Source organism: Mucor velutinosus (assembly GCF_035048745.1).
Source record: "Mucor velutinosus strain NIH1002 chromosome Unknown tig00001553, whole genome shotgun sequence".
Classification (NCBI taxonomy): domain Eukaryota; kingdom Fungi; phylum Mucoromycota; class Mucoromycetes; order Mucorales; family Mucoraceae; genus Mucor; species Mucor velutinosus.
This window is the reverse complement of record NW_027041930.1, coordinates 1,321,992-1,335,593: the sequence shown is the minus strand read 5'-3', so window position 1 is coordinate 1,335,593 and position 13,602 is coordinate 1,321,992. Positions and strand designations below refer to the sequence as shown.

The 13,602-nt window shown below is 39.1% G+C and overlaps 2 protein-coding genes across 2 annotated transcripts; one reads left to right on the top strand and one right to left on the bottom strand.

Moving 5' to 3' along the window:
- Positions 1 to 910: 910 nt before the first annotated feature.
- HOM3_2 (Aspartokinase) lies at positions 911 to 3,901 on the top strand (the record flags this gene model as incomplete). The annotated part of the gene is made up of 3 exons (XM_064827055.1): positions 911 to 966; positions 1,081 to 1,186; positions 1,256 to 3,901. 3 exons carry the CDS (start codon positions 911 to 913, stop codon positions 3,899 to 3,901), a joined length of 2,808 nt encoding a protein of 935 aa, XP_064676112.1.
- Positions 3,902 to 3,988: 87 nt separating this feature from the next.
- HHT1_3 (histone H3.1) lies at positions 3,989 to 5,042 on the bottom strand (the record flags this gene model as incomplete). The annotated part of the gene is made up of 4 exons (XM_064827054.1): positions 3,989 to 4,592; positions 4,660 to 4,764; positions 4,824 to 4,853; positions 4,912 to 5,042. 4 exons carry the CDS (start codon positions 5,040 to 5,042, stop codon positions 3,989 to 3,991), a joined length of 870 nt encoding a protein of 289 aa, XP_064676111.1.
- Positions 5,043 to 13,602: the final 8,560 nt, after the last annotated feature.

The window sequence follows — 13,602 nt, the reverse complement described above, 5'->3', positions numbered from 1 at the left end:
TATTATAAAACAACCAAATCATAAAACCCAAATTTATCTATATCTAATGAGCTCCAAATTATTTAGCCTTTTCCCTTTGTTTGGATCTGATGCCTCTTATTTACAATGTGCGGGATAAACTTGGAAAATGGGGCGTTGATTGCTCAAATCCAAGATGCGTGTTGATAGAGGACTCAAAAGTTACAATTGATCCTTTCTTGGCATTTTATATTGCTCCAAATGTTCCGAATTCAGTGATGATGCTTATAATGATGAAATGCCAAGTTTAAACGTTTTCTTGTACGATTCTTTCAACTCCTCTATTTGACATCCCATGGTGCCACTGCATTTTTGATGCATACAGGATAATACATACATGTCATTTCATAGGGTTTACTCATCTGTCTTAGCAGATTGTCAAATGCAGCAAATGTTATCGCAATTACCCATAAATATACAATACTCGTCCTATAGAGTTTTCAGGGATTTTACGGTACCAAGTCTTACAAGAATGCGCCTCGTTTTTAAAGTGTTTTTATTTGTCAAAAGAGGCCAAATTAACCATATTTGTCCATGGTCATGTTGCTGATTCATCCCTGACCAAACATTTTTCTGACTTGGGTTGACTGTAATTTCGCAGTGCAGCAAAATAAGCACATTTAACTTGGCTGCAGCAAAAATAGACTCGGATAAACAGGACAAACAGATAGCACTTGAAGAGATTCTGTTCAGGGTTTGTTGGGCATTTGCAGAGCCTGGAAAAATGGATATAAATACAACGCAAACATGCTCTGCTTCTGAGTTTTCTGATTCCAACAACATTTTGTGTGCAACTGTGCTCTTTTCACTCTGTTTCTTCCTCTTTTACTTTTTGTTTTTATTTTTTGTTTTTTCTTAAACACTGCTCTTTCTCGACCTTTAGTCTTTCATCATGTCAATTAGTAGCGATGAAGCCGCCATCAAACGACAGCGAGTGAGTCGTGCCTGGTAAGTTGTCTCTCTAAATGTTACCCCACATTTCCATCTGTGATTTACATCATGGACCTGAAATTAAATTTCTGAATTTGCACCCAAATACTAATACACAATCTATCCAAGCAGTGATTTATGCAGAAAAAAGAAGATCAAGTGCGATGGTGCTTCTCCTGTCTGTGGAAATTGTCAGGCATTTCATCTCGAGTGTTCATACAAAGATACAACCAAAAAGGTGAGTCACTATTATTACAAATTACTCGGAAATCAAATTGACTAAACATGTGTCAATGGCACATAATAGAGAGGCCCTCCCAAAGGCTATATTGAAGCCATTGAAAATAGACTGCATAAGCTAGAAGCCTATCTCAATGATATCGTCAAGGAGGAGCAGGATGATCCCCGTACACTCGAGTTGATCAGAGAACTACAATCGCCGCTGGAGACACCTGGAGGCGAAAAGATCAAAGGACGACCTCAACGTAGACAGCGTCGCAACACCAACAAACAAGCCAAAGCCTCTTCCAATGATACAGCCTTAGCATCACCTCTGTCTCCACTGTTTGATAGCCCAACATTGAGCTATAGCGAATTGCCCGATGAACAAATTACATCATCCTCTACTGCTGTCGGATCTCCTGCAAATGACAGCACAGGTCAGCTTTCCATGGATGAGAATGGTGGTGTTCGCTATCTCGGCAAGTCATCTGGATTTTACTTGCTCTCCAACAGTCGGACGTATCAGAATGGTGCCTTTCACTTCTCGGGATACGCTCATCAATACAAGGTAGATCAGCTACAGCCCTCTCGCAAAAGACGGTACTCCAATGTCGATCCCTTTGAACTGCCACCCAAGGACCTATCTGAGCATTTAATCACATTGTATTTCACTCACTTTTATCCTGTGTTACCCATGTTCTACAAGCGACGCTTGGTCTGCTCAGCATCACCTCTGGAACCTGTTTCTCCTCTTCTCTTGAATGCCATTTATGCCATTGCGTCACGAGTAACCCCTGATGAACGTGTGAGATCTGATCCCAATGCACCTGACACGGCCGGTGATATCTTTTACGAACGAGCCAAATGTCTGTTAGACGATTACTATGACACTCCCAAGATCTCCACTGTGCAGGCATTGCTATTGATGGCCAGCCATCAGCAGGGCGCTATGAAATCTGCAAGAGCTTGGTTGTACAGCGGCATGGCTTTCCGAATGGCTCAAGATTTAGGCCTTAATCGCAACTGCGATCATTGGAACATTTCTCCTGAAGAGCGAGAGCGCAGAAAGCGAGTTTTTTGGTGCTGCTACATTGTCGACCGCGTTACCAGTGCCATCTATGGCCGTTCCTCCAACTTTGAAGAGCGGGATTGCGATGTGCCCTTTCCAGCTGTGGATGATGATGAGCCCATTGCCTTCAAAGAACAGCAAGATCAATCTAGACCTCCAATCAAGCTTCTGGAACTGTTTACTCAAAACATAAAGATCAGTGAAATCCTGGGACACGTGCTGAAGAATATTTACTATGTCAAGGCCAAACACCACACGGATTCTCAGTACATTGATCACATTCTGACCACGCTGCATCGACAGCTTCTGCAATGGCACAGCAACCTCCCTTTCGCTCTTCAATACAAGCTCCCCAATACGCAGATTGGTGAAAAGGGCCCTGATCCTCCATCTGCCATCTGTCAATTGCATCTGACGTACTATACAACCATGATTCTGCTGCACCGTTCATTCATCCCTGGCCCAACGCAATCGCATCTGCCCATCTCGTTGCCTTCGTACAAGATTTGCGAGTCTGCAGCTACTTCGATATTGGACATTGTCAACATCATGCTGGGCGAGAACCACTTGCGCTATGTGCACAACTTTTCAGTCTTCTTTGTGTTTACAGCTGGTATCATCTTTATCAAAATGGCATCTTCGGTAGACCTCAATCGTGCTTTTGACGCCAAAATCAACATCAATCGCATCATGCGTGCACTCGATGATCTGGAGGTGACTTGGATGAACGCTGCTCGTTGCTGCAACATCTTGGGCGAGCTGGCTGGTCTGCGTGATATCAAGCTCGAGTGCGATAAATACGTGCCCAAATTGGACAACGACAAACCAAGCCCACCACCATGTATCGCTGTACCCAATTCGCCTGAACTCAACCACGCCGACAGCATGCCAGCCATGCAATCCACCATGGCAACCGACTATAGCGAATGGAACACATCCAATTCATCAGGCAATTCTACACCTGCTCCTCAGAAAGACCTCAATTCGAGTTTCTCATTATATTTGCCAACGCCTACTTCTTCTATACCCATCTCATCTGTTCGTCAATCCAGCCATCATAACAGATCATCCTCATTAGACTCCAAGCTTTTCCAAAAGAACCAAGCCAGTAGCAACCAGCGATCCTCCTCCACCTCTGTACTCAACATCACACCTACTGTGGATCCCTTTGCTGCTCCTGGCATCATCCCTAACCCATCTCAACAACAAGAATTCGATCCTTTAGGCACTGCTTTCTGGGGCATGCCAACTTCACTGAATACAGACGAATGGGACTCGTACTTTGGTAATCTACAACAGCAACAACCACAGCCATCTCCTCAAGAACAGCAACTGAATGACTTGCTCATGTCTACCTCCAATTCTCTACAACAAGCTTCCAACTATATCTATGAACAACAACAGCAGCAACAGCAGCATAGACACTCCAATTCTACTACCTCTCTCGATTTGCCAATGTCACCGTCTCAAAGCGTCTTGCTTGGCTTCTTGGATGATCCTGATCAAAGAAACAATCAAGAGCAAACATTTGTATCTTCCCCTAAAACGATAGACTATAATAGCAACAACAACAGCAACAACAACAACAACAACAACAACAACAACAACAACAACAACAACAACAACAACAACAACAACAACACTGATATTCTGCAATGGTAATTTGATTTTATGTTTGATTTTTTCTCGTTATTCTTTATGTTAAAATAATAAAAATGTGTAAATATGTAAATGTATATATGATTAAAATTAGTTCAACTTGATGTTATACATGGACTTGATTTGCTCAGTAGCCCAGGCGCCGAAAGCAGCATGAACTTCCTTAGATGGATGGTAGCTGTCGAAAAAGAAATGCTTCTCAGGGTCATCACAAGCAGTAGTGTTACCGATACCCCAAGCACAAGGACCATTGGAAGTTTCTTGACCAACATTTTCAGGGTTCTTCAATTGTTCAACGAACCAGGCATTGTCATCCAAAAATTGAAAGGTAACATTGGGATGGTTCTTGGGGAGCTCGGACTCAACCAGAGCATTGTAATCGTGAACCAACTTCTTGGCGGATTCCTTATCTTCATCCTTGACAACGGGCCATTGATCGAAAGGAGGGACACTCATAACAAGAAAGTTGTTGGCTCCATACATATTGATCAAAAGCTCGACACTATCGACAACGTTTTGACAGACCTTTTCCTTGGTGTAGTTCTTGTCGACAATAACATATTGATCAGGGTTGACAATGGCATTCAAATCGTTGTAGCCAATGTAAATCAAATACAAATCATCAGCAGTACCGTTGACATAGGTAGTCAAGATTTGCTCCTTGAGGCCAGGTACAATGTACTCATTGAAAGAACTGGAAAGCGACAAAGAAAGGATTGACATCAGCATAAAATTACAAATTATCTCATTCAAATGCTTGCCTGTAGCATTGTGCATTGTTCGTAGTAGCACCTCCATGACCATTGTTGATGACTGCAATGCCTGTCAAGTTTTCATTGACATACTCTAACCACGTAGGGCCATTACTAACAAAACAACCAATGTTAGCTCGTGATTTTCATAGAGTTAGTTATTTATACCATACCTGAATCTTCCCTCAAAATAGGGTCCCGAACTAGATACACTCATGGTCAGAGCATGTACTATGTTTTGCTATCACGAGTGGTACTTACGGAGGGAACTTAGAAGCACGGTAGTCGTTGCCATTGTCAGTAAAACTATCAGCGTAAGCAATAATCTTGTCAAAAGCAGAGACAGCAGTAATAGACAAAGCGAGGAAAGGAAGCAAAGTAGCAAGTTTCATGTTGAATAGAGTCAAGAGTTGATGATGAATAAGAAAAACCCACAATAGCATCCACTTCCTTTATATATATGTTTTTTTTTTAGGTTATCTGATGTACGCATCGGCTATATTATACAGTATAGGAGTTTTTGTGTTTCGAGTAAACGTTAAATCATGTAAATCAAGGGCAACTTGGTAGCATCTACCACCGTCAGGCACAGTTTTTACTAATATACCTGTGATTGGGTAAATGATGTGTTTTACCTTAAAGCAAGGGAATTGAATCGACATTATTGGCTGTACTATTGATAAGCAAAGACAAGCAAGATTTGAAACCACTGCTTGCAAAAATACCAAGAATTGTATTTGGATTCATTATAGCAGTAAAAAAAAAGTTAGCTAAATTGACATCAAAATGTTGGGTTTCTTGTTCTCTCAGATGAAACAAACAAAAAGCAAAGCCCTTTATGATGCTGTGAGTTTTGTGCCAGCGCAATCATTCAGCCCTCTCAGGTATAATATACATTTATCCTGGATGAAGCTCTTTTTTTGGATAGAGCAATTGAGGGTCTAACATCTTGATAAGTTTTTACTGTTGTTGCTGTGTTACTGCGACAAACGGTTAGTCATGGATACACACAAAGCCCTCTTTGCAACTATGAACTGACGTGATGTAAAACCTTGAGCAAACCCATCCCAATCATGAGAACCACTATTTTCTTTCAGTACAGGTCTGATGTATATTACATGTGTCAAAAAACCCAAGAAGCTTTGTCGTGTAATGCAATACGTGGAGGGGCCGCAAGTAGGCTACATGTACAAATTGCTTACAGCGTGCTATGTATTTACGGAAGCTTAGTAAGATATTGTTGATCATGACAATGCATTTTTTCTCAGGCACAGACACTGATAGATGAAGGCGATACGTTATCATCCATCTATTATGACAATGCTCTTCTGAGTCAATATATACCACAAAAATAGTGGAATTATACGTAGGTTTCAAAGGAATTTGAATAGTGGAGGAAATCTACATGAACCATGCCTTTATTTATCACACGCAACAATAGTCTGAGCCATCTATATTTCGCCTGTAAACAACATGTGCCCTTCTTAATCTTAATGTTACTGAGCATGTCATAAACGTGTCCTTGTATCTGCATGCTCAGGAAGCAATCAAGTCAATGAAAAACTAATCAAAGCTTCATTATTATATGATGCGATGTTTCAATCATTTTACTGCTCCCAAACGATGAAGACCATTATTCCATAACTATTTTAAACCCGTAACTGCTTGGCATATACACAAGCAGAGTCTATAACCAATGGTGCCAACTTATGGTCAAGTGTTTTTCCACACCAACGTCCATGTTGGCCTTAATGCTGACTTGTTGGCACTGACAGGTCGAGAGTATTGATACTTTCAACGGGGGTTTTATAGCCATGTAAAGTATACAGCGTGTTATTGAATCAAATTAGTTTCACCTCTGCAAGGGCTATTCCAGTCGCTTCTTTTTTTTTTTTTTGTGTTCTTACCATCCTCTTTATGATAAACATTGATCCGCTTTTATTCCGTTTTTATGGATTAAATGATATGACGCTATCATCCAAAATGATAAACACGGCATGTAGCAAGTTTCGTAGGTTTTATTTCAGTTTTGAAGGAAACCAAAATACCCCACTTCAAGGAACAATCATCGATCTGATATTTGATCTTATCAATCATTCCTTATCATTAATACTTGAGGCACTTGAAGGGATTCATTGACACAGCGAATCAATTTGGAGCAAAGCAATTGTTACAATAGATTTAGAATATTGCTCAGATCAGTCTCCTGATGTTTGCTGTGATGCTTCCCTGAAGTTTTTATCGCCCTAGGTCTGAGAATTGATGCTTCAGAAATAGATATCAATAAGGAAATCACAGGTTGCATCCATGTTGATTATACTTGTAGCGATTCATAGAACGAGGTGCGTAGCCCTCTTACTGTAATTAAAAAGACTAAACAAACATGCATATACAACTCAAAGAGCAATAAGCCACTCCAAATGTTTGACAAAAAATAAAGATTTGATTTGAACATAAATGTTTATTATAAATATATATATATATAGCAAAAAAATATAAAAATCAAGGAGAAACCAAGACGATTATACCTGAATAATCAAAAGGCAATTAGTATATTTGATACAATCAGCTAATAAAGAGATTAGATTTGAAATGTGGATGTAGTCAGACAGGGGCGAAAGAATTTTTTGTCAACATTCAATTAGGTTAGTAAGACCAGCGTCTGTTGAACTATGCCATAGTGTACTAATCATCACTTGCAACCACACTACAAATCATCTCTTTCCATTGTAATATTTACCTTTTTGTAATATTTTTAATATACAGTTAGATGAAAGAAAAGACTTGAATGAAAACCATGGAAACAAACCTTTTATACCTTCTCTGAGTCTTAACAAGCAAACAATAAATTTTTTCTTGCACTTTGATCTAGTCACGAAAGTGCATCCTTGGGACTACTGATCTTGCCCTTCCACAAAGCCTCTAATACAATGCTACACTTCATTGCAATGATCGATTGATATGGACATTCGATAGCTATATTTTGGAAGAAAACACGAAGCCTGAATCCATGAATGTATACCATCAAACTTTCTATTTGAATGATTGTGGCGATCGGGATATCCAAACCATCTAGCAAACGTTGTCAAGTTCACATTTCCCAACAGACATCTGCCACATTTTGACTGTTGGACAATAGACAGAGTCAGTTATGTAGTCCACATCCTATTTTCGCTGTCATCGTTCACTGCTTCCATACATTTCAGCAGCATATATCCAACGTTTTATGTCACGTCGACCGCAAGATTCATATCCTGCGTATATATATTACATGCTCTCTTGTAACATCTTACAAAACAAATCTATTTGTTACTAAGATACTGAACAACTGCATGAAACCTAACGAGCGAAAAGATTGCAATGATTTTTTGGCTTTTCTACAGGGTATATCTCAGGCATCATTTGAGCAACCATGGGTTGGAAATGCAAGGATGATTATCCAAGGCATTCGAAAGAAATTTCCAATGAGACGCGAGTGGGAGATCTAATGAAGAGCAGCTTTTACAACATCTGAAGCCAATTGCGAGACAGCAGTGCATGATTTGTAAGTGAGGAAGGGCTTTAGACAATTAAAGGCACTTGTGAGGAAGGCTTATATGTACTGCAATGCTGGAGTCGCTCTATGCTGTTAGCGCTTGACAATATTGAAATTTGGCTTTTGAAATCAAATAGATCACTAGCATGTCATAAGCTATGTCTAACATCAGATTGAGATTACTCGTCCTATATAGTAGTGAGCAGAGTATCCATGGCAGTGAATGTAGAAATGTAGATCCCATAATCAAGAATCAAATGGACCCTGTATGGCACCTCATGTAATAGGACCGCATTCAATAGGAATACTATGCTACATTCTGAAAGGTGGTAAGGCAATCCACCTGGAGTCCCCATGGCTCATCATTTCCCTTAGCTTGTGAAGTGCGCGGTGTACAGCTTGGTGTAATCCGAAAATGCAGTACAAAAGTTGAGGGTTCTACGAACTTTGATATATCTCCTGTACATTGGATCCTACTTTTGTAATTCTGGCACTGACCATTGTAATGCCATCTCTAGCACTTTAGATATGTCGAAATTGGGGGTTATATTCCGGTTACAGCAAATAAAGCTCATTAGTTAGTCTTCAATCGGCATTCATCACAATAGCTTGCATCGTTTTCTGTAGTTATCAATTTTGTACCACTTGATAAAGTAGTAGAAGTCTTCTTATATGTAAATTGGAGAGATCACTATTATTATTGAGTGCCATACATCTCCACAGTTTGTTTTTCACTGTCTTTTAACTTGATTTTGCTTGTTGTTGCAAAATAACGACAGCATTACACCTACACACAACGTACATACTACCTCTGCTCACAACCGCAATAAAGGTCTGGGAAGTTTCGAAATCTTTTATCGATCTAAGAGCCATAAGTTCATTTACCAAGTAGTAATTTGGGCCCCATTACAATCAGCATTTGATGTTTAAGCCAAACCATTATAAATCAGATACTACTGGACTAAATAATGTAGATCAATCAAGGCTCTCATCAGATGCTTGGAGCAAACCGAATCAAGACAATGTTAACGCAATAACTTTAAACAGCACTTATATAGATGTTACAGACTATCTCCTGCCAGCTACGCCAATTTTTTCAGTTTCATACTAAACAACAATAATAAAAGTTAGTAGAACAAAATCCCAGGACATATAATTTGAAGCTGTTATTTATAATGCAAAGTTCTTTCTTCATGACAAGGATAATGCAAGGAAAAGATATGGTATCTCTTAAATGAACGTAGAGTTGATTTTCAGGTCATAAAGCATCTTGTTATAATCCTAGGCGGCCTTACCTGGGATAAATACCTCCCTTAATCATTTTGCTGCCTAAGAAACAAAGTCGAAGAAGTTGGCTTTCTTCTACCATAAGACAATACAGAAAATTCCAACTAGTTTGGAGAGACTAGTTAAAATTTTGATGTTGTTTCAGTGAAATTGAACTTAACAATACCACGAAAAAAAAATAGAAAATACATCAGCAATCAGCTATGTTTTCTCAGGTTAAGATCCGCAATGTTCTATTAGCAGTTTGCCAGCATTATTGTGCATGCCGGATACCTGTACCTACTGATCGCTTTACCTAACATTTTTAATCGCAATCATGGTCCGCAGTCCATGAAGAGTTTGTACAGAATTGAAATGCGCATCGAACGGTACAACTTTTGATAGATATCCTACAGCTTCTATTCCGAGAAGCCTGGTATATATATAGTTCGAGAGGTTTATTCCACAGTAAAGCATGAACCAACAAATCTGTATCAACATAACTGCAATAATATCTATTACGTAGAACCAAAAGTTATCTTTTTTTGAAGTTTTACTCTAATCTTAGCATTCGTCGTCCTCATAGATCTACAGCACCCAATAGGTCAGCCCTGTCAGACTGTCCAAAAACAATCGCTTAAGTCTAACTTTTGCTACAGTGCCATATATATAATTAATTTTGTGCACTGCTGTTAGCCGTACCACGCCCTAAATTTATTTTATATACTCGAACGCCACATAGATGTTTTCGTGGTGTTGTTAAAAAAAAGTGCTTTTCCCAATGTAAATGGGTCAAAGCCAATTTTTGAAAGGAGGCTTCGTAGATAACCAAACGAGGTCTCCATTTGTAAAGCAGGTACAAGGGAACAAAGGCTAATGAATAAAAAAAAACAGATTAAGTCGACACTTGAACAAAGAATAGCGCCCAAACACCGGCTTTTTTAAATTAGTTACTTTACACTCTCCTTGTTATGTAATTATTTGTTAACCGACGTAGCATCTGAAAGTCCCTTTAAATGTTTGACAACCTCTCAAAGTAAACATAATATGATCTCCAAAATGAAGTTTTTAGCGTCAACATAAGACGTGAGAAGGCCGTTTCCCCTTCCTTTTCTTGGTGAGATGCGTGTCATAGTTTAAAATTAGCACGTTTGTAATGAAATAGCCACCCAAACGCAACTTGATTGAAAACCGAAATTCACCAAATAGCACTCATTCAAATTCATGCTATTTGGATCTATTAATGAAAGCGCTAGCTCAAATGTATATCAAAAACCCATTTAAAAATACTAAAGTAAAGATACACGCTTATATCGCACATCGTGTGAATGAATCACTCCTGATCACAGCGTATTCAATCACACCCATGATGGTCGTAATAAGAGACGTTATCTTTATCCAAATAAAATCAAATCAATAGCAAGCATATTCAAATATGACAACTATGCCCTGCTGCCATAGTTGCACAATATCCTAGATAAAGGATTCCATACTTCAATAACAAACATCACACTTTAAACCATCAAGGTTATTACATTAAACCATGCTATGACGATAGCTCACCCAAGCCCATCAAGGTTACTCAAATTGACCCTTATGGCCAGTGCTCTTGCATTGATTACCACTTTAAATCAAACATCAACAACATTTGCCAGATATCGCAATAGCAGCACCTATTGCTCTCTATCATTACTAAACCTACAAGCTAGATGCAAATGTATAAATACTCTTCTTTTTTTACTCAATTCCAGGAACTTCAGTTCATTTTATACACAAATAAAATACAGTTGATTTCTATTGTATTTTACTATTGCTTTATTTTTTTTTCGTGAAATGTATTTAAACCTGATTTCACTGCATACATGACATCAATCTGAAATCAACTAGCTGGAAGCCTTCGGTCCCTGAACCTCTGAGCCAATCAAATTGCTTGAAAACTCCGCTGACCTAAAAAAATTTGCGAGGGTTTCCCTCTGTTTTGATGTGAGGCAAAATTTTAAGCGCCGCTATAGTAGCAATATAGCCCTGCTATCATCAAATTTCCCCCAGATGCTAGAGCATGCCTTACTTACACCACCTAGCTTTAAGTTCAGGCATTGAAACCCTCAATCATCACTAAAGTAAGTAGCGATAACCAAGTGGAGGCAGCCTATCTATCTCCTGGTGTCGGATAATGTCTTGTTGAGCTTCAGCGATAGGCACATCCACCACAACGTAAGAAAGGTATGCTTCAAAGAAACACAATAATAATAAAAGAAGAAAAGAACATACTACTATAGGAGTATTATAGTAGTACGTAGGCAAAAAAAGGGATGCTCACACAAAGTGAGTCAAAGAAAAGTATAACAAACGCAACATCAAAGACGTTCAGAACAGCTCGTTGTTGTTGCAACAAAAATCCATACATGAGCAACATGCATGGTAATAGTTGAATGTAAAGCAACACAACCAACAAAAGAAGAAGAAAAACGTAACAAAGTAAGCATCATGAATGCATTATCATGAGAAAGGAAGCAACAATACAAACGTTCAAAGAAGTTTTATATCATTGCGACCAGAAGAAAGAAGATACTTACCACTTACCGCCACCGTAGATAGACCAGAGGATACGCAATCACCGAATATAGACCAGAGAACGAGCATGAACCAAAGAGAGTAGACCAGGAAAGACCATATTAGCAGCAGCAGCAGCAGCAGTAACACCAGCATCATAGACAAACCAAAGTACAAACGCCACCAGCAGAGACTAGACAAAGACCAAAGAAGTCAATTACCACTTGCCACCACCGTAGATAGACCAGAGGATACGCAATCACCGAATATAGACCAGAGAACGAGCATGAACCAAAGAGAGTAGACCAGGAAAGACCATATTACCACCACCACCAGCAGCAGCAGCAGCAGCAACACCAGCACCATAAACAAACCGAGGAACGAATGCCACCAGCAGAGACCAGACAAAGGCCAAAGAAGCAATTACCAGACATGATAAACCAAAGAAGCAGGCAGCAGAGATGACAGAGAAGTAATGGCAGCAGCATTCACTCAGACAAGCAAGAAATTATTAAAACCTAGTAAACAAACTGAATCAGTGTTAATTCTACGCCTTCCAGTGCTCGTTATCGAATAGTACCTAATATATTCCACTTTAAAGAAGCAGAATCAAGTTCTTCCAACAGTACAAGACAAAGTTATCGGAAGCTAGAGTGTTATTATCAATCAAACGATGTCCAAAACCACCATGGTTTGATATTAAAACGCGTTTTGCAAAATGGGTAAAAAATGGGTGCATGGAAAAACGAGAGGGTACCCTATCCGACGTCATGACCAGTAGATTTGGTCTCAGCCTTGTACTGTAGCAGCAGTAATTGCGGCAATTTAATTTGAAATTGTGCAGTGGTATTTTCGTGTTCAAACTTGACTTGATCTCACATCCTTTAAACGTTTTTGCTGAATTTGACTATGAAAACTGTGATTGTCACACCCAACTTTCTAATACATCTCTAGAGGACTAAAGAAGCCGCATCGAATGGTGCTAATTACTTTCAGCTTTCAGACCAACAATAATGAGCAATTTCCAAAAATATGAAAACAGGTTTTCTGTGAATATGTCAAAATTTAGCATATGAAAGTCTCATAGAAAGAGTTTCCAATGTTGCATTTCATCTTTACGATCAATTTGATCTAATATGTATCATAGGAAAAGTATTCACTTTTGACGTGAAAAACGCAATCGTTTGATTTTCAAGAATTTTCCCTTGCTAATACTCATGGAAAAACGATGATTTTCATGAATTTGCAACAAACCAAAAAAAAATTGAGATAAAGCATCAAGAAGTAAAGCGTGGCCAAGAGGAGGCGTGTGTTGCTATTTCAAGCGCTCAAAACGCTTTGTGGCATGAGTTATTCGTGCTTGAAAATGGCTAGATTTGCACAGAATTCGACCTAAAACGACGGCGTAGTGGGCTGCGTTATCAGAAGAGTAAGTAAATTACACTTCTGTCTGATGTCTCTGATGCTCTGCATTGTACGGAACACAATTCCTGAGCGATAGACGCTTTTATTTTAATTCTGAGGCTCAGATTTTTCTTTTTGAAATGCGCGAATATAGTAGCTTTTGAACTTGGGCATCAGTGATGTTACGAAAATCT